At 43.1% G+C, this 26,294-nt stretch overlaps 2 protein-coding genes and 1 long non-coding RNA gene across 3 annotated transcripts; 2 read left to right on the forward strand and 1 right to left on the reverse strand.

The window, feature by feature from the left end:
- The first annotated feature begins 699 nt into the window (after positions 1 to 699).
- LOC117451545 (uncharacterized) lies at positions 700 to 4,538 on the forward strand. Its single transcript, XR_004552678.2, has 3 exons — positions 700 to 929; positions 4,207 to 4,336; positions 4,450 to 4,538. It is a non-coding gene; the product is annotated as an uncharacterized lncRNA (long non-coding RNA).
- LOC117451544 (myosin phosphatase Rho-interacting protein) lies at positions 2,028 to 5,672 on the reverse strand. The gene is made up of 7 exons (XM_034089903.2): positions 5,305 to 5,672; positions 4,435 to 4,591; positions 4,215 to 4,307; positions 3,190 to 3,276; positions 2,499 to 2,607; positions 2,266 to 2,357; positions 2,028 to 2,123 (listed from the first exon to the last, which is right to left on the reverse strand). The coding sequence occupies exons 1-7, from the start codon at positions 5,433 to 5,435 to the stop codon at positions 2,055 to 2,057; spliced, it is 738 nt and encodes a 245-aa protein (XP_033945794.1). The 5' UTR covers positions 5,436 to 5,672; the 3' UTR covers positions 2,028 to 2,054.
- A 15,404-nt stretch (positions 5,673 to 21,076) lies between these two features.
- On the forward strand, positions 21,077 to 25,696 carry LOC117450747 (uncharacterized). Its single transcript, XM_034088682.2, has one exon. It carries the CDS (start codon positions 21,186 to 21,188, stop codon positions 25,287 to 25,289), a length of 4,104 nt encoding a protein of 1,367 aa, XP_033944573.1. The 5' UTR covers positions 21,077 to 21,185; the 3' UTR covers positions 25,290 to 25,696.
- Positions 25,697 to 26,294: the final 598 nt, after the last annotated feature.

Below are 26,294 nucleotides of genomic sequence, written 5' to 3' on the forward strand. Positions count from 1 at the left end.
TGAGAACAGCTGTGAGGTCCTGCAGAAAGCAGAGCAGTGTGTAAAATGTATCACTCAGTATAACAGGCCTACATTATTCTCATAATTTGCTTTAGTTTAGTAGATATCTACAAACAAAGAGTCGATATTTTTCTAAAACCATTTAGTGCTTCACATAATAAAATACACAACAACTGTAGCCTGATTATGCTTTAGGAGCTGTAGGTGTGTGTAGTACAGTGTGTAGGTGTGTGTGTGATACAGTGTGTAGGTGTGTGTTGTACAGTGTGTAGGTGTGTGTGGTACAGTGTGTGCGCAGATGCGGCGGACAGACAGGTCTCAGTTGGTTTGGTGTCCTCTGCTTACTTTTAATACTTGCAAATACAACTTTTGGCCCGTAATTTCAATTCCCCATTTCAGCGACCAGAGAGAGGGGGGGGGGATATATCCAGTCTCTGATTGTGTTATTATGAGAATGCTCTCATACTTTAAATTGCATATATTTATATAAATATATTTGTGTTTGTGTGTCCGCATCTGTAGCCTGTTATTGTCTCATTATACCGCACTCTCAATGAATTAAAAGTACATATGTGGGGGAACAATGTTCAGCTGATCTAACAGAGATTATAAAATATGACCAAACACTCGACAGCTGATGCAGCTGTTGCCACGTAATAATGAACGGACGTCGCTTTAAAATGACCGCGCAGAGGAGAGGAGTTCTCATTTCTTTAGACGTCTGCTGCTTCCCCTCCTCTTTCCTCGGTTCCCCTCCTCGGTCCTCCGCTCGCATCTCCTGTGGGCGGGACTAAGTATCGAGGAGGGGAGTCGAGGAGGGGAAATTTGAGTATTGAGAAGCCTCTTTACAGATGTGTGTGTTCAGTCCCCAGTGTTTTCCTGCTTCCTCCTCATGCACTGCTGCTGGGCTCCAGTCCTCAGAGCTGCAGGTTAGTAATGTCACACACACACACACACACACACACACACACACACACACACACACACACACACACACACACACACACACACACACACACACACACACACACACACACACACACACACACACTGCATGCTAAGCAAAGCTGCAGTAGTGTTACATTCCCAGACATCCAGGCTTCACACTGTCCTCCAATATATATATAACACAATGGCCTATTTCATATTATTATTATTATTATTATTATCATCATCATCATCATCATGTTTGTTTTTATAAAAACATTTTGTTAAATTGTTGTCTTAGTATTTATCTTGTGTTTAAAACAGAACAGATATAACATTAAAATAGTTTCTAATCAAATGTTGAAACAGGTGAAAAATGTATTTGATTTATTACTTTATTATTTTGATTGTAAGAGTACATTTTGTAATAATAATAATTGTAATTATTGGTATTATTAAAACACATTTTAAAATGAAATAAATAGGAAAAACATGTTGGAAAAATAAAATAAATAAATAACAATAACAATACAATACTTAGTTGCTTATTTATTCATATTAATCATTATAATGAGAGTATTATTATTATGTTGGAACATTAAAAGGTGATATTTAATCTGCTTTTGGATTCAAAATTAGCGATACTAATTTTATTATAGAGATGAAAGACATATCACCGTGGCACAGAGGAAAGATACATTGAAATTAAATTGAAGAGTTATTTTTAGACTCAGGGAAATAGGGAAACATAACCAGTCTTTTAATAAACAGAGAAATACTTTATTGTCTTTACATAATAAAATGATACCAGGATACAACATTGGAATTCACCGTGACTAATGTTTAATAAATATGCTAATAAATAGGTCTCATTAATTAATTTACTGCTCTAAAAATGGTCATAAACAGTTTCCGTTTCAGAAGTGTCCTCTGCTCGTTGTGTTTTGCTCCATCTAGTGGTACAACATGGTAACGACAGTTTTTACAAAATCGATGCAATACACTGAATAATATCAATAAAAACACAGATATTGTGTCTATACGTTACACTGTGCACTGGAATAGGACCAACATAAAATATATATTTTTGTGATTCCTTTAATATTTTATATCAATCTTAAAAATGGTCATCTAGAAAAGCCAGTGTGGTCAAACAACTTCATTCTTTCTTGGATAGAAAGACCTTCTTTTAAACTCTGCAAGCCAAAGAAAAGAAAAGAAAGAGTCAAAGTTTGACATCACTTGTTAGTACAGTTTAAGGACGTCATTGTGAGGTGAGAGGTTCAAAGTTGTTGATATGAAAAATAAATGTTGCATTTATCAAAAGTCACATTGTACCTTTGATCGGACTCCTCTGATCTGACGTGTGAGGGAGGATTTATCTTTCTTCTTCAGAAAAGCAGCATTACTTGTGTTTGTCCCATTGTCTTCTGAGAAAACAAGAGGGTACAATGTTTATCATCCTGGCTAGCCCTGTTTAATAACTAACAGAAGCAATGTTTAATGTGTAAGTAGACATCTCACAAGTTGTCTGTAAATTGAACAATGTACACAAATAAAGTGAGTCTCACTGAGGCTCTGTCCTGAGGCGTCTCGCTTTGACCAAGTGACATCTGGGTGTGGTTCATCCAGGCTGGTCGTATGGAGGGCCTTGAGCTTGTTCTGGGCGTATATTTTGTCCTGTTGCACACACACACACACACACACACACACACACACACACACACACACACACACACACACACACACACACACACACACACACACACACACACACACACACACACACACACACACACACACACACTCACACACACACACACACACACACACACACACACACACACACACACACACACACACACACACACACACACACACAAACGAGCTTAAATAAATCAGAATTCAGATTTCTTTTTAATTTCTGAACAGTTGCTATTTTCATGTTAAAGGGGTCCTATCATGCTTATTGTTCGTATTTGTATGTTGTGCCTCTGCTGTGACATGTCTCCATGCTTTAATGTTCAAAACGGTATTTATTTGTCTCATACTGCCTGATTGGTTGGCCGGCTCTGTTGTAATTGGTCAACCGCTTAGGTTAGTCCCGCCCATTAACTTACCACTACAATGTGTTTGAGTGTTAGCCTATGGAATTGTATGCAGCACCCTTTAGGAAGTTGAATTCATCATGCTGTTTTAATGCAAAATGGTTTTATGATCTAGCGAGATTATAGGATATAAAGTTGAAAGAGATATCGTTACCATTCGAGCGAGCTTCAACTCTTCCTTAAGAGAACGAGCTTCCTGTCTGAGAAACTGCATTTCTGCCTCCCTCGCCCTCAGGATCACCTGAAACATACAGAACATGCTATAATTGATATGTTGTGTACAGTGTAATGGTATGGGAAATTAACATACGTTTACATTTCGTACAGGTTGGATAAATGACAGATATCAATAAAACAAAACAACAACTCAAGTTATGGATCAGTGAGGCTATATACAAAGCTCTTGTACCATTACACACAAATAAAAGTCATGTTAATCATTAAAGGTCCCATGTCATGCTTTTCCGGTTACTACCCGTCCCCTTGTGTGTTATGAAGGTTTTTCTGCATGTAAACGGTCTGCAGAGTCACACCCCTCAAAGGACACCCTGTAGCGAGTACAACTCTAACACAGAAAAGACGTGTCTGTGCTGCCCCAGAACGCCTCGTTGGGGATTTCTCTTTTTCTTCCTGGGTACAGTGACGTGCCCGTACCCAAATGGACCAATCCGTGTAGCCGTTACGTTACGTCCGCGGAGCTGTTACGTTAAGTCCGTGGATTGGTCCAAATTGACCAATCCGCGGACTTCCTCAAATACACAATCTTTTCTCAGCTGCAGCTCCGCCGATTTCTCCTCCCTGACGGCGGGACGCAGCGAGGCTGTGAGGGTGTGTGTGTGTGTGTGTGTGTGTGTGTGTGTGTTCGGGCTGGGTTGCGCTGTGTCTCGCAGACGGCCACTGGGCTCATAGGGAGGGGGGGGGGGGCAGGAGCTCCAACAAGCCGTTTAGGACAGAGAGTGAATACACATACTATGCAGAGATGCTGATGAGAAACCAATGTGAGTTTGGAAAATTGCACAATATAAATGTATTCTAGTAGACCTCAACAATGGAATTAAGATCGGTAGAAATGGCCATGACATGGGACCTTTAAAAACAGAATCACTGCTTACTTCTTCTTTTTTATGATTGTGAATTGGGTGAAATAAAGGCTGTACTCTCTGTTTTCCAGACACTCACCTCCATTTCATAGAAGTCGTTGACTTGAGGGCCGACCTGGGACTGTTTCCCATTCAGTGAGAAATGCAGCTGAGACATTTCATCTGTCTCCCTCTGTAAGACATGTCAGGAGACGGGAGACGGTGAATACAACACATTCTCTCACTGTTTCAATGAGGATCTTAATTGAATAAAAAGGAAGAATAAGGAGCGTCCCTTGGAGCTAAGAACATGTTGATACCTGTTTCTTTTTCAGCTCCTTGTTTTGCTTCTGGTACTGAATGGAGGACTGCCTCTCCTCCTGCAGCTCCTGGCTCAGCTGAGAGTGTTCCAGACATTTCTGAGTGTGCTGCACCGACAGCACCTCGAGGTCCTTATGCATCAACTGAAACTCCTTTCTGCAGAGGCATGATGTTGAACAGGAAAGTGACTATAGACTCAGAAAATAATCTTTTAAAGAAGTAGCAGGTCGATTTGGTCGAGATGGCCTTGTGTTACATTCTGAAATGGCTCTTGTGTGTGTCACTGTGCAGGTATCAGCACCACGGACAGCAGTCAGTGACGCAGGCTCGTTCATCACAGGGGTGTCAAACTCAAGGCCCGGGGGCCAAATCCGGCCCGTGACTTCATTTAATGTGGCCCGCAAGAGCTTTCAAAGAATATAATACATTTATTATACGGTTACATGCCACTTTACTACATGTAAGTATGTTGCCCATAAACTACATGTCCCACAATGCATCTCGTTTTGTGACATGCGCACTGAAGAGACTTGCAATTATTTGCCCTGGACATCTGCTTTCAAACGTAGTTAGTTAGTTATTACCCTATCTGATAACTATCCAAGAGGCAATAATATAATATAATACATTATTTTCTATATATTATATATGTATATTTATATCGTTACAACCGGCCCTTTGAGTGCAACCATAATGCTAATGTGGCCCGTGATGAAATTGAGTTTGACACCCCTGAAATACACCACGAACCAGTAGCCCTGCAGCAATACAAGCTGCAGTGACAGAGTGAGATGTATGCTGCTGTTTCTTAGGAGATTAAGAGAAAGAGAAATAACAAAAATGCAGTAAAAGGAAAAGCAGTCACTTACTCATATTCATTTTGCAGTTGAGTGATGTCAGCGCTCTCCTTGATGTGCTGAGACTGCCGGCTTTTCTCCAGCTCCACTTTATGGGCTCTTCTCATCGCTACAATAGCTGTAGAACGAGGTGAAATGTGCATCAACAAGAGGGGGGAGAAGCACTCACATCTTGTACTTCATGAGTACAAGTACCAGAGAGTAGGAATACTCTGTTACAAGTCAAAGTCCTGCATTCAAAATGTTACTCAAGTTCAATTACACAACTATTAGCATCGGAATATACTTTAAGTGCCAAAAGTAAAAGTACTTATTATGCAAATGTGTCCATTTCAGAATACTATATATAATATGTTATATTATTATAATTGTTGATGCATTAAAGTGTTCTCAAAGCTGGTGAAGGTGCAGCTAGTTTGAATGACTGTGTATACTGCAGCTTGTGAATGTTACTTAAGGTGCAACTTAAGTCTTATCGAAGAGTTCTTTACATTTCACATAATTAATCCAAATATGCAAAGTAACTAAAGGTACACAATAAATGTAGTGGAGTAAAAGTACAGTATTTACCTCTGAATTGTATGGAGTAGAAGTAGGAAGTAACATAACATGGAAATACTCAACTAAAGTACAAGTATCTCAACATTGTACAGTACTTGAGTAAATGAGTTACTTCCCAATGGTCAACTAAACACTGTTACAACTTCTGCAAAAGCTTCCGATATTGAAAAGAAAGAACCGTAAAGAGTTTGCATTGACTCAACAGGCCTCAATGCTTTTCCTGTTGTTTGACTTCCTGCTGAGGACCCTCACCTGCCATGGTGGCGGCGGTCTCTTCCTGCAGCAGCTTGTCTTTCTGCTTCAGCAGCGCTGCCATCTCCGTCTGATGCTGCTTCTGCAGGTCTGAGATCAGCTGCCGGTGCATCTCCTCCATGGCAGCGAAGCCCTGATCACAGGTCGCCTGTATTTGCATTGAGAAAAGGTTCAGTATTGATACGGTAGTACTTAGGTAATGTACGTGCACTAGTCCTGTGTGTGTGTTAAAATATAACTTGCTATACAGAAGGGAAAAAAAGGGATTCTCATACATCTGTGTGTGTGTGTGTGTGTGTGTGTGTGTGTGTGTGTGTGTGTGTGTGTGTGTGTGTGTGTGTGTGTGTGTGTGTGTGTGTGTGTGTGTGTGTGTGTGTGTGTGTGTGTGGTCTAGCATTACTATACCTGTGGGGACCTAAATCTGTTTACACAGTCACGTGTGGGGACTCGCCGCCCTTATGGGGACAAATTGGAGGTCCCCATAAGGGGGATCATTAATTTTAGGGTGAAGACTTGGTTAGGTTTAGGGTTAGGATTAGGATTAGGGTAAGGGTTAGGGTTAGGGTTAGGGTTAGGGTTAGGCATGCATTGGTTATGGTTAAGGTTAGGATAAATCTCCAGGAAATGCATGTAAGTCAATGTAATGTCCCCTGAAGTGATGTATACATGGTATGTGTGTGCGTGTGTGTGTGTGTGTGTGTGTGTGTGTGTGTGTGTGTGTGTGTGTGTGTGTGTGTGTGTGTGTGTGTGTGTGTGTGTGTGTTTCATACTCTTACTGTAAACTATTTTTTCAGCTGTGATTTGTTCATTTTGATTTCAATAAATATACAATAAAGAACTAATAGACCCGGTAAATTACCTGTATTGATAAATAATGCTTGTTTTGTATTTAGAAGTTCTGTATTGATTGTTTAGTAGAACATTTGTGAGATTATAATCGTGTAGAGAGGTTGTGTGTGTTGGGATTGTGTACTCTAAACCTTTATTTCATCAGGGATTGATTGAATATTTAATATACTATAAAGAACTAATCGGCAACTTAGTACGGTTTTTTATTTTTTTTAAATGTGCACCTCAGCACCTTGTGTGTGTTTCCTGAAGTACGGCAGACGTGTGTGTTACCTCGTGTGTTTCTTTCAGGTACGCCTCTTCTGACTCTGTGCAGATGTTGCTCTGTTTCTCTTTGGAGGACTTGACGTAGTAGCCATGCAAGTTCTGCATCTCCTGTTCGTGGATGTGTTGCAGCTCCCCGATCTTCTCCTGAAACCCACTTTCCAGATTCTTCATCCTTTCCTCGTGATATTCCTCGATTTTCTCGATGTCTTGCAGCAGCCTCCGGTTCCCAGTCTCAATACATAAGATCTTCTGCTCAGCACGCTGCAGTGTTTCTCGTAAAGCGCCGTTGTCCTCCTGAAGCTGACATAAGGTGTGAGGAAAAGCCTCCTGCTCATCCCTCACTGTGCTGCCCTGCTCGTGGCACAGAGCTCGTTTGCCCTGTAACACCTCGCCGCGCTGCCGCTCTAAATCCGAGTGCAGTCTGTCTGACAGATAAATCAACTTCGCCTGCTCCTGCATCCACCTGAGGTCGGCTGCAGAAGCATTTTCCCACTCATCATCCACGCCTCGCTCTGCTCCGCTGCCATCGGAAACTTCCTGGCAGAGTTTGCGTAAGAACGTAGCTCTCCTTTGCAGCCGAGATATAAGTCTCTCTAGCCACTCTGGTTCCTTCTCTTCCTTTCTTCCAGGTGGCCGTGTGGCTCCTTCTGAACCTTTTCCCTGAACCTGCTGCTCCTCATAAGGAGCCAACTCCGGGGGATTCACATTTGCCAGACTCTTCTTTTGATGCTCAACTTTTGGATTCTTCTCTTGAGTACCGCTCTCATGTTGCAGTTGAAATTTCAGGGCAGCATAAATTATCTCTGCTTCAGCACACACTCTACCTATTGCCCTTTTTATAGGGTCCTTGTTGTCACATCCTGCTCTCCCAGAATAAGTCCTTTTTAAGGCTATTCTTTGCGATATCATTATTTTGTACCTGTGTGCCAAATCCCCCTCCTCCTCTCTTGGTGCTGGAGATATAACGGTAGGTTGACTCTGCAGGACAGACAACATTTGATCTACTAAAAGCACTTCCCTCGTTAGACACTTTCCAACTGTTTCTATGTCCTCCTCTGAGGTAAACGCAGCACTGTTGTTCTCAGCTCCAGCGAAAGTCTCATCACTGAGGATCTTGTCCCCTCCTTTGCTGGCGCTAAGTGATTCCTGCTGCAGTTGATCAGCATCCTTCTCTCCTTGCCGAATGCAGGAAGCAGCTGCGGCGAGTTGCTTGTCGAAGTCTGTGATGTTAACCGGAGCGGCGTGGAGCCTCCCTCTGCAGGCCTGTACGATGTTCAGTGCGATCTGAAACCTGCCGGACAACACCCTGCAGCGCCCCTCCGCCTCCTGGGCGAAGCGCCGGCTCTGCTTGGCCTGGCTGTGCAGCTGCAGACTGAGGTGCTGAGCGGTGGCTCGGCTCTGAGTCAGCTGAGAGCAGAGGTGGGGGTCCTGGCAGCCGATGTGACTCTGGTGCTCCTCCAGTCTTTGCATGATCTCCCTTAGCTTCTCCTCTGTCAAATAAAGCTTGGTTTCCAGGACCTGGATCACAGACATGAAGCTTTCCGGGTCATCTCCTGCGTGATCAACGTCGGGCCTGCGGTCATTCTGAGGAGAGCCGCAGCTACATGCCTTCAACTTCTCATTCAGCCTCACTTCGGTCTCCTCCAGGCTGTTCCCTAAGACTTCCATCTTCAGCAACACTTCAGTCAGCTCCTGCTCCTTCCTGTCCAGGAGTCTCTCGTAGCCTTCTCGTATCTCCTGGAGTTCAGACTCCCTTTGCCGCTCCTTCCCTAAAGCCAGCTGCAGTTCCTCGCTAACTCTCTCGAACGAGTGCTCCAGATTGTAGTAGTGCGTCTCGTCTGTCTTCAAGCGGCTCTGCAGCCGGCTCACCTCTCCGTCCGCCTCGCCCAGCTGGCTCTGCAGCTCCTGACAGCGCCGGTCCAGATGCCCCCTCTCATCTTGGAGTTTCTGCACCACAGACACCGTGCACGCCAGCTCCTCCTGAAGCTGCTGTTGGGCCTCCTCGATGTCCCTGGTCCACGTCTGAGTCTTATTCAGGCTGTCCACCTCCAGCTCAGACATGTCCAGTCTCCGCTGGAGTTCCTGCGTGAGTTGCTCTGCCTGCGCCAGGCTTGAGGCTAAGCTCCTGCGCTCTCGGTCCTGACTGGCTTGAAGGAGCATGAGGTGCTCCTGCAGGCGAGCCTCTTTCTGAGCCTGCGCCTCCTCATTGGCCTGAAGTTGAGTGGTCACATCTTGGAGATGTTTGTGTAGGCGCTGAGCCTCCTGCTCCAGACTGTGGTAACTCTGCAACTCCTGCTGCAGCTGTGTGGAGCGCGACACGGCCTCCTTCCTCTGTCCCTCACTGGCACTCAGCTGGGACTTCAGCGAGGCCCTGCAGCGCTCCCACTCCTGCCGCTGCTCCATGAACTTCTGCCGGTCCTGCTCCAGGCGGGCCTGAGCGAGGGCAGTGGCATCGCCCGTGACCAGTATCTGAGCTTGTTGAGCTAAGAGGTCCACCCTTCGCCGTAGTTCTACTTCTCTTGTTTCTTCAAAGCTGCTCTTCTGATCCTCCAGCTCAAGGCGCAGGTCGTGGTTTATCTTATGAAGACGCTGTAAAACCAAAGCTTGTTCTGAAGACGAGTTGGAGTTTGAGAGGAGGTCGTTCTGCGGAACAAAGTGAGCAGTGTTAGTGTCAACTGTGCTTTCATGCTTATGGACAAGTAACTTAAAGGGGACCTATCATGCAAAATGCACTTTTGTACGTCTTTTATACATGAATATGTGTCCCCGGTGTGTCAGGGAACTCACCAAGTGTCAGAAAACACAACCCTCTCTCTTTTCCTCCATACCCAAATCTCTAAAAACGGGGCTGCAACGGATCTGATACAGACTGATACAGATTTGAAATATCTCTGACGTCAGAAACAAGGAGCTCCGCCTATATGGGCAACTCTCCACCTATCAGGGGAATGAGAGGTTGCGTGGCATGGTAACAGCATGGTAACAGCATGGTAACATGACGCTCGTGCCACGCCCCCCTCCTTTGCAGGGGGGCGTGGTCAGCTGCAGCTCATTTGCCACAGAATCAGCCCTTGTGAAGACAGGGCTGGAATAGAGCAAATAGAGCGAAATGAGGCATGGCTAAAATGCATGATCTGTTTGGTATTTTGAAAAAAAAAACATGTTTTATATAGGTATGGCCCTACAATATATTATTCAAATATAGCATGATAGGTCCACTTTAACTTCTAGGGTTTAACTTTCAAATTATCTGGCATCCTAGCTTGCCTTTTTTACAGAGCAATGTGTGTTTTTCGCAATATGGCAAATTACATGAGTGCATCCCCTTCAAACTTATCGCTACTTAAAGTGAAAATGTATGAATGTTATACCATTTCACTTGCATGCCTCGCTCTCTCTTGTTGCACCTCATCCCGCAGATTCCTGTTTAACTGCCGCAGTCGAGAGAGTTCCCTCTGTGTTTGCTCCAGCTGTAGAGAACATATTAAGAAAGCTGTCACACTAACTAGCATGCTTTGATTTATTCAGGTGAACATGCTTCAAGCTATTGTTTTTTTACACACATACTCATTATTCATATATAAAGAGTAACTATTGTAGTTTTTATCATAGGTTTTTATTATTTAGAATATCACCTCTATGACAAGTGGCGCAGTTTGCTGCTTCTCCTTCTCCTTTGTGCTCTCAGTATTTGACTGCATTGTTGTGGAAGTAGAGCCGGCTCTTCCCTCAACACACGAAGACGCACCGGTGACACCTGAGGCACAGAAAATGTAGTACTTTTGATATAAAATGAAACAATATGAAGTCGTTTTGTATAATATATTGGGGGAAATTCAATCATCGGCCACAGTTATATTTAATATGTGTTATTATTATTATGTACTTTAAGATATATATATTTATTATTACAAATTGTAGCAGAAAGAGTAGCCTATCGGGTAAATTGCCATCATTGACTCCAATAGATTATAATCCAACACTCAAGTAGAGAAAAATGGATTCATTATTTACAATAAAAGTTTAATTGTATCTACTTTACTAGAAAATATATATTTGTATTATAATAATGAAGACTGGAAACACCTATAACCATACATTATTATGTGTTATAACGATGATGAAATAGTAGCCAATATTGTCCAAATTGCTGTCATTGACTTAACAGCAACAGCACGACAAGCTTTTCGTAAGAACTTGACTAGAACAAATATGAATATAAACGTAGAGGGGAAGCACATTTACCTTCCACCACCTGCCCAGGAGGACTGATGGGAGACGGAACGGAGGAGGCGGAGGGTGAGATGGGGGAGGCCAGATGAGAGGAGGAGATGGCAGGCGATGCAGAGCTTCCATCAGCAGAACGCCGCTCTGCCTCCGGCTGCAGGCTGGGCTCCTGGTGTTTCTGCTGCTCCTGTGTTTCCTCTGTTGCACAGTCCCTGCTGCTGGGCTCGGGGTGTTCAGCTCTCTCCGGGCCCTCGGCTGAGTCTGGAAGCTGTGATTTTAGGGGAGTTTTCTGCTCTGAAAAGGAGCTGCGAGGAATAACAAAGAAATATGTTTTGACTATGTATGTCATATGCACCAACGTCTATAAAATATCTTGACATTAGTAAAAGTAGAGACCCTTTAACAACTTTATTGACCTTGTGACGTCAGAGGTAGGACCGTGCCTCACATTTTTCAACATTGCTTGGACCCAGTTGTGTCGCAGAGAGGTCATGGCACAGAGCGTGTGCACCCCATCTATGGTCTGTGGGAAGAGAAATATCATTTATTATTACACACCTTAAAGTTGAGGAAGTGGATATGTTAGCTTTCCAGTTGAATGTTTGTGTTATGCTTTATTAAAGGTGGGGTAGGTAAGAATTGAGAAACCAGCTCGAGTGCACTAGAATTTGAAAATACACAGCTGTAAAAAATCTGCCACTTCCTTACAGAGCCCCTCCTCCAATACACACGAACGCGCACATGACCAATGAGGGCATAGATATATATAAACACTAGATGACTCACCCGCGTTGCTGGCCAATGGAGACCGACGTTGCCACTTGGCCGCCATCTTGCTACAGGCAGTGCTCTCATTCATAACATTATGGGTTACTATTTAAATAACCATAGCTTGCTCAATTTTCAAACGGTTTGGTTTTTTATAAACATCAAAGATGTCGTTATGATACTGCATACTTATAATCATGGACTTTCATATGAAAATAACATTAATCAGATAAAGCAATAGCTATACACACACACGCACAAGGTATTTATATTAAATATTTGTCAGTGTATATATTTCCATTTATTTTATTATATTGTTAATATTTAAAATAAATTATAAATAAATTATAAAATTAAAATACATTTATATTTTATATATAAAAATCGGTCTCATGTTACCACTCTGTAAGCCAAGAGTTGTTAATTTAGCAATGCCTTAGCTTGAAGAACAGGGACACAACTAATGACAATAGCATATGTTGGTATATTATTTAGATATTCACACCTTTATCAGAAGAACCAAACCAACATAAAATGTTCTCACAGACAGGCCAGTTCTGTCTAATTTATCACAATTATTTTTGACATGAGATCTTCATATCATCCTAGTTTTGTATTTAGTTTCTATATTTGTAAACAAATCCAGAACCTTTGAAATATGTTATTGAAAAAAGACCAAGAATAATATAAACTGTACCATGTCTCCTTTTGTGTCCTTCTGTAGTCCATTTGTGGTTTGTCTTGTCTCACCCCGGCTGATATATCACAAAATCCACTGTTTAAATTGTTCCCTATATTGCCCCTATGCCCCTGTAAGGTGTCCTTGGGTGTTATGAAAGGCGGCCCCCCAACATAAATGTATTATAATTATTAAGAAGAACAACTTGGTGTGGTGTGGAGGGGATGTAGGAATCAGGAGCAGGTGGGGAGAGATGGGGCTTCAAGGTTCAAGGTTATTTGTTTTAAATGTGTCTTGGAGATAAGGACCAGCTGCACACAATAAAATACAGTATAACACAAAACCAATAAGACACACGGTGACACATGGCACACCAACAATCAATCATCGTCCAGCCTCAGCTTTGGTATTCTTTCACAACTATGTTATGGGTTTATTAGACTGAGCAAACCAGGCCCGGTTCCAGAACAAAATGACTAAGGGTGCATCTGAGATTAGAGAGGGTGCAGTGGTAAAGTGCTATTTTTATAAGTGGGGAGTGGACCTAACACCCTCTATGGGGATCCTCACTTCCTCTGGGGGGGTCCGGGGGCATGCTCCCGTGAAGATTGTTTTTTAAATATTGAAGTTAAAACCATCAATCTGGTGCACTTTGAGAGCAACATTAAGAGATCTATGGATCTATGTGCTCTTTGCTTGATTCATGCCTTCCCAGTCCCTTATCACGTAGCCTATAAGAGCATGGCACCAGTTGTAGCCAGTTGTGGTGAAGGCATCTGACTTACTTGAACCGAAATGTCTACATGCATAGCAGAAGATGGCATCTTTTTTACATGAATATTCCAGCCAATCTCTGTTTTGAAACCATGAGCTGCAAAATGAGCGCCTTACCCCGCTGTACAGGCGAGTTGAGTACTTTTTTAAATATACCTGGGCAGGCTCTGTTTTGCCGAGGTCCTCTGGCACTTGCGGGCCGCCGAGGGGTGGCGGTGTTTGGGGTAACGAAGACGGCTGTGGCTGCTCCGCCTCTGTGGGCGAGGCGGGAAAAGCCGGCGAGTCGGGCAGGAGGACGTTAGTGTCCACGACAGTAACGTAATGTCCCCATGATCTGAACTGTTATTACCTGCAGTAGATGCAGTGTTGCTGCTGGCGATAAGGGCTGGTTGTTTTAACCATTTTCTGATCCATCATTGACTGCTGTGTAAGCACCTTGCAGATGATGAATGTGCAGCGGCACAGGTCACGCACACCTGACATAATAACATTACTTACCGTTTAAATTGATCAAATAAATGGAGCAGACAATGCTATTCAACCACAATTACAATTTATTTTATTTCAACTATATTCTTCTTCTTCTTATTATTATTATTATTATTATTTGTATTATTATTACTACTATTGTTAGTAATAGTAGGCAACATTTTATATTTTTCACTTTTAATTTTTTTCACTTTTAATTTTTCAAATGAGGGTGCATAACGACTCAACTGAGGGTGCAATGCACCCTTATGCACCCCCGTAGAACCGGGCCTGGAGCAAACATAAACATATGTGGTGATCCCACGGGTTCTTGTTTGCAGACAGCGGTGATTGGAGCATCCATAGGCTGCACAAAAGTCCGGCATAATCAGGTACTTCTGTAAACAGAAAGCCAGCAAATTCCTGTATCATAATGCAAGATGTTTTTAACAAGCCAAACCACTTGGAAGAAATCATGTGTAACTTAAGTTATGTTGAAAAGAAAGAGCAGTTCTGCCTCTCCCACTGGTGTAAAGTTGCTGGGTGAACTTTGTAATACTAGAGTCTCACTCACAGTCGCTTGTTATTAGCCAGCTAATAAATACAACCACATACACAAAGAAAAGCTGCAATTTCAACATGTCCAAGCATCCTGTATCATAGCCATGCTAATCATGTTTATAATAAACCAAACCGTTTGTAAATCAGTCAAGATTTCAGCGAGTTAAGAGTATGTTTGTGCAGATCACTCACCTTACAACAGCTACCATAACGCGAATCAGAGTAACTGTTGACTGTAGCAAGATGGCGGCCGGTCAGCTACGCTGGAAAATCTCCCATGAGCCATCTAGTGTTTATATATATCTAGGACTGTCAGTCGATTAAAATATTTAATCCCGATTAATCGCATGATTGTCCATAGTTAATCGCGATTAATCGCAAATTAATCGCACATTTTTGATCTGTTCTAAATGTACCTGAGAGGAATATTTTTCAAGTTTTCAATACTCTTATCAACATATGAGTGGACAAATATGCTTTATGCTAATGTTTATTATCATTTGAACAATGACAAATATTCTCATGAATATTAAACACAACAACCTCTGAACATTACAAATATTCGCCTCAATTCAACCTGGAACCTCTCATACAATACAAATGGTGTGTGTGTGTGTGCGTGTGTGTGTGTGTGTGTGTGTGTGTGTGTGTGTGTGTGTGTGTGTGTGTGTGTGTGTGTGTGTGTGTGTGCGCGCGCGCGTGTGCGTGCGTGCGTGTGTGTGTGTGTGTGTGTGTGTGTGTGTGTGTGTGTGTGTGTGTGTGTGTGTGTGTGTGTGTGTGTGTGTGTGTGTGTGTGTGTGTGTGTTGGATCGTTGGAGCTATGTGCAACTCAAGGCATATGCTCGAACGGGAGCTGCCTGGACGCTGCAATCATGAGTGTGCTGACTTTTCGTACAATGTCCCGCTGTCTGCTTCCTGCATAAAGTCAAGTGCTCGGCGCAGTTGTGTGGATAGAGCGCTCCTCTGTTTTCATTTAAACAGCTCCTTATATCCGTTAGCGCAGCTAGCTAGCACCCGATGCTAACAACAACAATGCACGTAAGGTCTCTCTCTTGCTCACTCGCGCCACACATACACACCCTCCCGGTCCTCCCGATGGCCTGTCGGTGCCTGCCGGTGAGCGTGGAAGTGTGGTCTGCCACAAGCGGACAGCAGGAGCGGGGCTGTCAGCATCAGCTTGTAGATGGTATTTTAAACTCGATGCGCTCTGAAACTACGGGGCGGCCGAGGAAAAAAAAATACACATGCGTTAATCGCGTTAAAATAATTAGTGGCGTTAATTTTTAATGAATGAGGGCACGAGATACATTTGTGCACAGATGGAAATCTGACAGGCAGGTAGGCCATCCAGTTACTTTAGCCGGGCCGGCTCAGATGATTGGTCGTGCTTTTTACAGTACTACGGCTTCCACAGATGACAAAAAGTGTTTCTGAAGTGAATTACCTACACCTTTAACTTATCACAGTTTATTTCAAATTATGGATTTAATTGATGTACCCTCAATATTTTAGCCCCTTTACTCGAGCATCCAATGTGAGTTTTCTTAATTAAATATCTTTTTTTCAATTTAGATTTTTAGAAGACTTAGATAACATATACTGTAATAATGTGTAGAGGGTTTGTTCCCTACTGGTACATCCAATAAGAAAACAATACAATATAACAACTAAGAAAGCAGAAATATTGGCAGTCTTGTATGAGGTTTTGTAAGAACAGTTACTTAATAGGTATTCATAAAGACACATTACCTGTTTCTTTACTTTGTTGCAGGTATGATGACATGCAGAGGAGGGAGACTCCTGAAGCTCAGAGGAGCTGCTTGTTTTCATTTGCTCCTCCTCATCCCCATCGAACTGATCCTCGTCATCCCTTTAAGGATGGAAACATAAACAAGCCCAACAATTTTACATAATTCAAAATATAGCACAACAGCAGCATTTCATAAAGCAACAACAAAAAAGAAAACCTGGCGTTATCTGAATTCTTTAAAACACAAACCTGAGCTGCTCCTCCGAATAAGACAGCGGTTTCTTTGCTGCAGTTGGTCCTTGTTTGACTGCATGCTCTGGATCTATTTCAGAGACAAAAGCTGTAAGTCATACTTTTTCAGAAGCTCCTTTAGTTATATGCATCCATTATTATTTCTAAAACCAATTAAACTACTTTGCTGTGGCGCTTAAGAGAAAATATTGAAAGAATGATGAAAAAAATAGCAACCACATTTAGATTTCTATACAAACATAGATGGACTTTAAAATAACTTAATTTGGATGCATATTCTGTCAAACATACCGTCTCCCGTGGGTGTTTGGTCGAGCCTATTGAGAGAGCGGCTGCTTCTCATGAAGGGCGCGGCAGAAAGAGAGGAGCTCTGGAGGGACGAAAAGCTCCGGCTGCTGCAGAGGCGCAGAGCCTGTCTGCCGGGGCGAGACGCCGCTCGGGGCCCCTGGTGGACGACGCTGCCTCTCTTCAAACTAACACCAGCTTTATTAGCACCAGCCTTATTATCACTGGCCGTCGTCTCACTACCTCTGGTGCCCAGGCTGTTGCTCCTTCCATAAGTAACGCTGGTTTTGCTGGCAGCCTGTTTACCTCCACTGGACGCAGGAACAGCTGCAGGTTCCTTTGGGAGAGACAACATAGGCTGAACCTCATTTCAAGTGTCAAGGCTTTATTGTCATATGCACATTAGCTACAGTGTAGATATGGCAATGAAAAACTGAAGTCCCAGGCTCCCCCAACAGTGCAACCTGTGACTTAAGTTGTTCATGGTCTGAGATACCTCATAAATAAGACAGGATTGTAGGTGTAAAGTTCTGTATGTTTTTTGAGGATGCTCATATTTAAATATCACTGCACCTCCTGTTAATCCCGATTCTAAACTTGGCCTCTTTGACACAAACAATCCAATCACCATGTGAGACAACCTTTTAATCCCCAAAAGAGCTCTTAATTTGCTTAAGTACCATCTGACCGACACTGTGATCATGGACAAACACACACTTGAACTTAATCACACTTGAGCGTTGGAAAGCTATTAGAGACAGGCGGTTTATTCCGGTCTCTAGCGATGCAGCCTCACCAAATGCAGAGGCAATCAATCTGCGGCAGGATCACTAGACAGTGAAATCAATTAGAGGAGGCTCCAAGAGTCCTGACTTAGCGACTTGTGCAGGTCGTAAACGCACTGACTTGACCTTCGGACATTAATGGCTGCATTAATGAAATGAAATGCACGTCTAGCAAAAACATGGATACTCTGAGGAAATAGTGTCTTCTGTGTTTAGTGAACAAAACAGAGATGGTGATGTAATCCAAACATCTTCAAGCATATTGCATACAGTTGGCATTAGCTTTAGTGCTGGAGTAGTGGGGAGTTGTACACATACAGTAAGATGATAGGTGAGTGAGATGAGATATTTGCCTGTGTGCATCTTTTTATGTCTTCAATGTTGCAAAACCAGGATAACATAGGTTAAGCATATGTGTCAAATTAAAGGTGGGGTAGGTAAGTTTCAGAAACCAGCTCGAGATACACTTTTTGTTATATTCCATGGAATGCTCTTAACATCCCGATAGCAATGAATATCTTAAGTGCTTTGACAAAAAATCCATAAAAAAATGTCATCTGTCGAAGACGTAATACTGTAAAAAGTACAACCATGGCCTATCTGCCTGTCAGCCTTCCATCGGGGCACAAACTTATCGCGTGCCCTCATTGGTCATGTGCGCGTTCGTGTGTGTTGGAGGAGGGGCTCTGTAAGGAAGTGGCAGATTTTCTCCGGTTGTGTATTTTCAAATTCTAGCGATCTCGAGCCGGTTTCTCAAACTTACCTACCCCACCTTTAAGCAGGCAACATTTTCACAAAATGAAACAAACGCTGCCAAACATTTGGTCTATTTGTGTGGCAGTGTGTTCACTTATGAGTATGGTTCTAGTTTTAAATGCTTACAGGTTTCTTTGGGATCATATTTAAAAGACCTCACATGATCCAGTAAATATTGACCCAATTTAGTATTTCATAATAAACACCCCTTTGTTGCAAGTTAAGAACTGGGAAAGATAGGATAATTTAACCATGATACAACTCGTCCCTTTTTTAATTGAAGAATACAAAAGAATGAAACGGTAAAGTAAGAAATATTTGAAAGGTCACATGTTGCCTTATCCTCATGATGCTTCATATCCATCAGAAAAGGTGATGAGTCTGAAATGTGCAAGACAATAAAACTCTTGGTAAAGGTCATCCTTACCTTCCCCCCTGGCTTCGGAGCAGGTTTTTTGGGCTTAGAGTTAACCAGGGAGTCATGCCACCTGTTAAAGATAAGATTAAGACAGTAAAGCATAAATTGTCCTGTCACCCTGCACTTCAATCCAATCCAATCCACTTTATTTGTATAGCACAGTTTAAAAACAGAGGGTTTGCCAAAGTGCTTCACAATGAACATAACATTATAATAAAATATAATATTACACGAATAGATAAAAAAAGCACACATAAGAATAAAAACAAGGCACATAAAGGCCATGGACAGACAGTGAAAGCATACAAATAGGTATGACATAGCTCAGCTCAGACTGACTGGTAAGCGAGGGAAAATAGGTGGGTTTTTAGGCGGGACTTAAAAGCTTCAAGAGTGGGCGACAATTTAACATGAGGGGGCAGGTCGTTCCAGAGCCTGGGGGCTACCGATGAGAACGCTCGGTCTCCCCTGGTCTTTTTCTTTGTTTTTGGGACTATCAGCCGCAGCTGATCAGCCGACCTCAAAGCCCTTGAGGGGGTGTACACCTGTAAGAGGTCGGAGATGTACTCTGGGGCCAGCCCATTAAGAGATTTAAAAACAAACAATAAAATCTTAAAATGGACTCTAAAATGGACAGGAAGCCAGTGGAGCGAAGCCAGAACTGGTGTGATATGGTCAAACTTGCGGGTTCCTGTGAGCAGCCGCGCCGCAGCGTTTTGTACCAGCTGCAGGCGGGCTAGCGAAGTCTTATTTAGGCCGGCATAAAGTGCATTACAATAATCTAAACGAGTTGAAACAAAGGCATGAATTACACGCTCAAAGTTTAAAAAGGATAAAACTGGTTTGATTTTGGACAGGAGCCTCAAGTGATAAAAACTGGATTTAACCACAGAGTTTATCTGTTTATCTAATTTAAAAGCACTGTCACTTCTATTAAGCAATTATTAAGTGGGCGTCACAATGTTATTCATATATTTAATTTGACAGTAAAGAGGTATACATTAAAAGAAAGCATTGGGTTACGATAGTTTTGTATGGCCCAAGTTAATGAAAATAGGTTTCAGTTGGCAAACATCTGTCACTGAAGATTGTTAAAAGGTAGAATCTGTCACAGGTATTTAAGTACAGTTTCGACAAATATAGTGTTATAAATTATGAACCAATAATTAAGATAAAGTGAAGTATATGATTGATTATGTGCGTGTTTGTTGCACCGAATGCAATACATACTGCACTATTTAAAAATGAAATGTCAATTAGTAATGGTGGTAATTTTACTGTGGCAATAAATCAACTCTTTTCACCATCATTTGTCAGAATGGTAACAGGAAACATGAACATGGCAAAAGTTAAACAACATTTTAACATGTATTTTTGTATGAAGAAGTAGAGAATAAGCTAAATAAAATGATCACATATAGACCAGAATGAACATGCCCACTCTTTCTTCTGTCATGATGTTGCTCATTATTATTTCTGCTGCCACATGGGACAATGCAAGCATGTTTTTTATTATAATGATATGGCCTTCAGTGTCAAAATGAACATGTTTAGCAATGATGCCTTAACATTCATATATAAACAGGAACAATGCTGACTCACCTTGGCGCCCTGGACATCATTTTTAAGCAGTAAGGTGAAAAAACCCTTGTATAGACTTTTTAAAGATAAACGTATAAACTTCTGGCTGGTGCAAATATCCATCTGCAGTGAGATGTGCTTCCTCTCACTAAGGCAAAGTCCAGAGAAATCAAATCACAAGGAGGTCTATACAATAGTGTCCTGAAGAAACACGCACATAATCCCATACACAGTTGACAAACTCTATTAGAGTTTGGCAGGATTAGGCCAACAGTTTAACAGGATTACCTCGCTTAATTTTTAGTGATCTTGACAAACAAGAAAAACTGCAAAAGCCCATTAAGGTTATATAAATACACCATATATATATATTTATTAGTTTTTTATAAAAAATTAAAAAAGAATATACGTGTATGACATTTCTTATTATTGTAATACTGCATTCCACTCATTCCACCCAGAGTTCCATGGAATGTCAAACAGAGACATTCTAGGACTCTAGAACACCTAAGAATAGGCCAATCTTCATATATCAGTCAGTCAGTTGAACTCAGTTTCTTGTCAAGACTGGCTGTTTTAATTTGTCACTGTCTTATTTCAATTTTTTTGAAAAAAAACATTACTGACCTGATCTACAGGCAACAGGTTTTCTGTTACAACATGGCTGCCTCTTTTGACAGCGACCTCCAGGTCATCAGAGGAGCAAAGCTGTCCTCCAAGTTTTCAGACTACCTTGTTCTGGACTTAATTGGACAAGGAGCCTTTGCAAAAGTCACCAAGTGTGTCAAGTACGCCACCAATGAAACGGTGGCTGTGAGGATAACAAAGACACAGACAGAAAAAGAGCATGGCATCCTGCAGAAGCTCAGGAGCTTTGACTCTGATGTGGGGAACTTTGTAAGGTGGGACACCTCATTCCTCTACAAAGACCATCTCTGTCAAGAGTTTGAGCTTCTGGATATGAATCTGAAGGAGTTTGTGGATACGAGAAAGACCTTGTCTCTACACCTGAAAGACATCCGGCCTATTGTACATCAGGTGGCAACAGCTCTGAAAGTCCTGAAAGGCTTAGGGATCACTCACACAGATGTCAGACCAGAGAATATTATGCTAGTGGATCACGTACGGCAGCCATTAAAGGTCAAACTTATCGACTTCGGCTCCGCCTGCGATGCCACAAAAGCAGAGCAGGTCCCATCAATGCAGCACAAGTGGTACATGGCTCCAGAGGCCATTCTGGGACTCCTCTGTGACGAGCCCATAGACATGTGGTCTCTGGGCTGCATTGCTGTTGAGCTCTTCCTGGGCTCTCCGCTGTACCCCGGGAGCTGTGAATATGACATGATCTCCAAGATAACACAGACTCAGGGTGAGATGCCAGGGCACCTCCTCAATGCTGGACTCAAAACAAGACAGTTTTACCTGAACACTCGTCCAAATAAGTGGACACTCATGACACCACATGAGTATGGAGGCATGTCAATGATTGACGGCAAGTTCAGCTCCCTGGATGATCTGAAGAAAGTCCAGCCGAAACAAGACAGTCATGCCTCAAAAGCACATGCCATGAGAGATAAGGCTGATCTGGAGAACTTTGTGGTGCTGGTCAAGCAGATGCTGCAACTGGATCCTATTCAGAGAATAACACCCAGCCAGGTGTTGCAGCATCTTTTCGTTACAACGAGCCATCAGATGGACTTCTGTCCTCCACAAAGTCTGAGATCCACACAGCAGCCATCCTCAAAAACCAGATATTCTCCTGGGGCTAAAAGTCCACAAAAACCATTGAAACTGGTTGAGAATACTTCAAGCATCACTCTAATCCGACCTCAGATGAAAAGAAAGAGGGTCTATGGTAGAAACAGATGCGGAGAATGCCCTTCCCCTGTAAGGAAGAAGAGGAGAACTTGTGGAGGTGGACCTTCAGTGAAAAGGCGTTTTTGTGAAATTCCAGAAGGCACTAGAGGATTTGGAGATTTCACTTCCCCAGAGAGAAAAAAGAGGAGGATCTGGGAAGATAAACCAATGCCAAAAAGGCGATATTCAAAGGCTCGGAAAAGAAACCCAAAGACATCCTCATCAGGGAAGAATATGAGAAGGATCTGTGAAGATGCACCTCTGTTGGTAAATAAGCCCATTGGTAGCATATCAAATGGCAGCCAAATTTCCGGTGGCAGCACGACAGTGTCAAAGATCTCATCTCCAGAAAAGATGATCTGGGGAGCCACACCTGTGGCCAAAGGTACTTCTGGTCAAATGGCATGGGGCAGCACAACAATCCCAAAGCTCCCATCTCCAGAAAAGATGATCTGGGGAGCCACACCTGTGGCCAAAGGTACTTCTGGTCAAATGGCATGGGGCAGCACAACAATCCCAAAGCTCCCATCTCCAGAAAAGATGATCTGGGGAGCCACACCTGTGGCCAAAGGTACTTCTGGTCAAATAGCATGGGGCAGCACAACAATCCCAAAGCTCCCATCTCCAGAAAAGATGATCTGGGAAGCCACACCTGTGGCCAAAGGTACTTCTGGTCAAATGGCATGGGGCAGCACAACAATCCCAAAGCTCCCATCTCCAGAAAAGATGATCTGGGAAGCCACACCTGTGGCCAAAGGTACTTCTGGTCAAATGGCATGGGGCAGCACAACAATCCCAAAGCTCCCATCTCCAGAAAAGATGATCTGGGGAGCCACACCTGTGGCCAAAGGTACTTCTGGTCAAATGGCATGGGGCAGCACAACAATCCCAAAGCTCCCATCTCCAGAAAAGATGATCTGGGGAGCCACACCTGTGGCCAAAGGTACTTCTGGTCAAATGGCATGGGGCAGCACAACAATCCCAAAGCTCCCATCTCCAGAAAAGATGATCTGGGAAGCCACACCTGTGGCCAAAGGTACTTCTGGTCAAATGGCATGGGGCAGCATGACAATCCCAAAGCTCCCATCTCCAGAAAAGATGATCTGGGGAGCCACACCTGTGGCCAAAGGTACTTCTGGTCAAATGGCATGGGGCAGCACAACAATCCCAAAGCTCCCATCTCCAGAAAAGATGATCTGGGAAGCCACACCTGTGGCTAAAGGTACTTCTGGTCAAATGGCATGGGGCAGCACAACAATCCCAAAGCTCCCATCTCCAGAAAAGATGATCTGGGAAGCCACACCTGTGGCCAAAGGTACTTCTGGTCAAATGGCATGGGGCAGCACAACAATCCCAAAGCTCCCATCTCCAGAAAAGATGATCTGGGAAGCCACACCTGTGGCCAAAGGTACTTCTGGTCAAATGGCATGGGGCAGCACAACAATCCCAAAGCTCCCATCTCCAGAAAAGATGATCTGGGGAGCCACACCTGTGGCCAAAGGTACTTCTGGTCAAATGGCATGGGGCAGCACAACAATCCCAAAGCTCCCATCTCCAGAAAAGATGATCTGGGGAGCCACACCTGTGGCCAAAGGTACTTCTGGTCAAATGGCATGGGGCAGCACAACAATCCCAAAGCTCCCATCTCCAGAAAAGATGATCTGGGAAGCCACACCTGTGGCCAAAGGTACTTCTGGTCAAATGGCATGGGGCAGCACAACAATCCCAAAGCTCCCATCTCCAGAAAAGATGATATGGGGAGCCACACCTGTGGCCAAAGGTACTTCTGGTCAAATGGCATGGGGCAGCATGACAATCCCAAAGCTCCCATCTCCAGAAAAGATGATCTGGGGAGCCACACCTGTGGCCAAAGGTACTTCTGGTCAAATGGCATGGGGCAGCACAACAATCCCAAAGCTCCCATCTCCAGAAAAGATGATCTGGGAAGCCACACCTGTGGCTAAAGGTACTTCTGGTCAAATGGCATGGGGCAGCACAACAATCCCAAAGCTCCCATCTCCAGAAAAGATGATCTGGGAAGCCACACCTGTGGCCAAAGGTACTTCTGGTCAAATGGCATGGGGCAGCACAACAATCCCAAAGCTCCCATCTCCAGAAAAGATGATCTGGGAAGCCACACCTGTGGCCAAAGGTACTTCTGGTCAAATGGCATGGGGCAGCAAACACAGCCCACAGATCTCTCCCCCAGAAATAAAGGGGTCGAAGAGTATCGTAATTACACAGGAGAAAGACACTACCATGCTACCAAGCACCTCTAAAGACGGTGCTTCTACTGTGACCGAGCAGACATCTCTGAACCAGGGGGTCGACAGGAACGGAAAAACTCTTATATGGATCATTGGATCTGGTTACGTTCAAAGAGGAGAAGTTGCAGCCTATGAGAACTTCGGTGAGAATTTTGGACTTGACGTCAAAGTTCAATGGTTTGGCACAGGAGGCATGCTCTGGAAGGGAGTCCTACCCCGCTTTCAGGCAGAGTTGTCAAAGTCTCAGAGACCCCCTGACATTTTGGTCATCCACGCCGGCGGCAACAGCCTGGGAACAATGCCTGCAATGAACCTTGCATCAGTCATGAACAATGAATTGATGAAGCTCCATTCACAGTTTCCTTCAATGGCCATTGCATATTCCTGCATCACCGAGCGGCAAGTGTGGAGAAATGGACCTCCAGGGAAGGTCAACTATGACAGGAAGTGTGTCAACACATTTATGCAAAAGGCTGTTGGCAACCATGGTGGTGAAGTAATTCAACATCCCCTCCTGAGATTTTCTGACAAGAACATATATCTCCCAGACGGAGTGAACTTCAGCAAGAAGGGGAATGGAATATTTGTGACCAGCATCCGCAGTGTCGTGATGAAGATCCTTCAGAAATCTCACACCTAACTGCGAAACAAACATGTCTGATATGGATCATTGGATCTGGTTACGTTCAAAGAGGAGAAGTTGCAGCCTATGAGAACTTCGATGAGAATTTTGGACTTGACGTCAAAGTTCAATGGTTTGGCACAGGATCAATGGTTTACCTCATCCACGCCGGCGGCAACAGCCTGGGAACGATGCCTGTAATGAACCTTTCATCAGTCATGAACAATGAATTGATGAAGCTCCATTCACAGTTTCCTTCAATGGCCATTGCATATTCCTGCATCACCGAGCGGCATGTGTGGAGAAGTAATTCAACATCCCCTCCTGAGATTTTTTGACAACAACATATCCAGACGGAGTGAACTTTCTCCATGTTCCTGTTGTAAATGTGTCAGCATAATACAATTAAATGCATAAATGTATAACTGTGTACAGTGGTGGAATGTGTGTAGGGTTAGAACTGATTTATATGTTGCAATTAGCAGTAGTGTTTGAAATGTACAATTCATTTAAAATATGCCTTGGTTCATTTTGTATCATCTTCACTGACAAAGGAAAACAATTATAGAGCTAGGGAGAAAATACTGAATAATTTAAGCTAGCTGTGGCAACTATATCGTCACTTGCTAGCAACATAGATAACCTGTATAATGCAATTTTGCACTTTTATTGATGTTACAATGTAAACAGTAATTATGGCAAAAATAGCTTTCAAATGTTAAAACAAGTGTCAAAATTGTCAATTTTTGGTCATAATGGGACACAGCGATGAACATTAAATAATACTTTTACTGATACTACAGACAATATCCTGTATCAATCTTTTCCATTTTTAGTGGTACAGTAGGACTTGTCCTTATTATACATAAACAAAAACACATGACTGAAGAGGATGTATTTATTTGTTATTCTTCTGCTTTTTTAAGTGCAACCAAACTTTACTGAACCGTATCCAGTAGGGGTGTAACGGTACACATACCCGTACCGAAATTATTCGGTACGGGCCCTTCGGTTCGGTACACG

The sequence above is a fragment of the Pseudochaenichthys georgianus genome, chromosome 8 (assembly GCF_902827115.2).
Source record: "Pseudochaenichthys georgianus chromosome 8, fPseGeo1.2, whole genome shotgun sequence".
NCBI lineage: Eukaryota > Metazoa > Chordata > Actinopteri > Perciformes > Channichthyidae > Pseudochaenichthys > Pseudochaenichthys georgianus.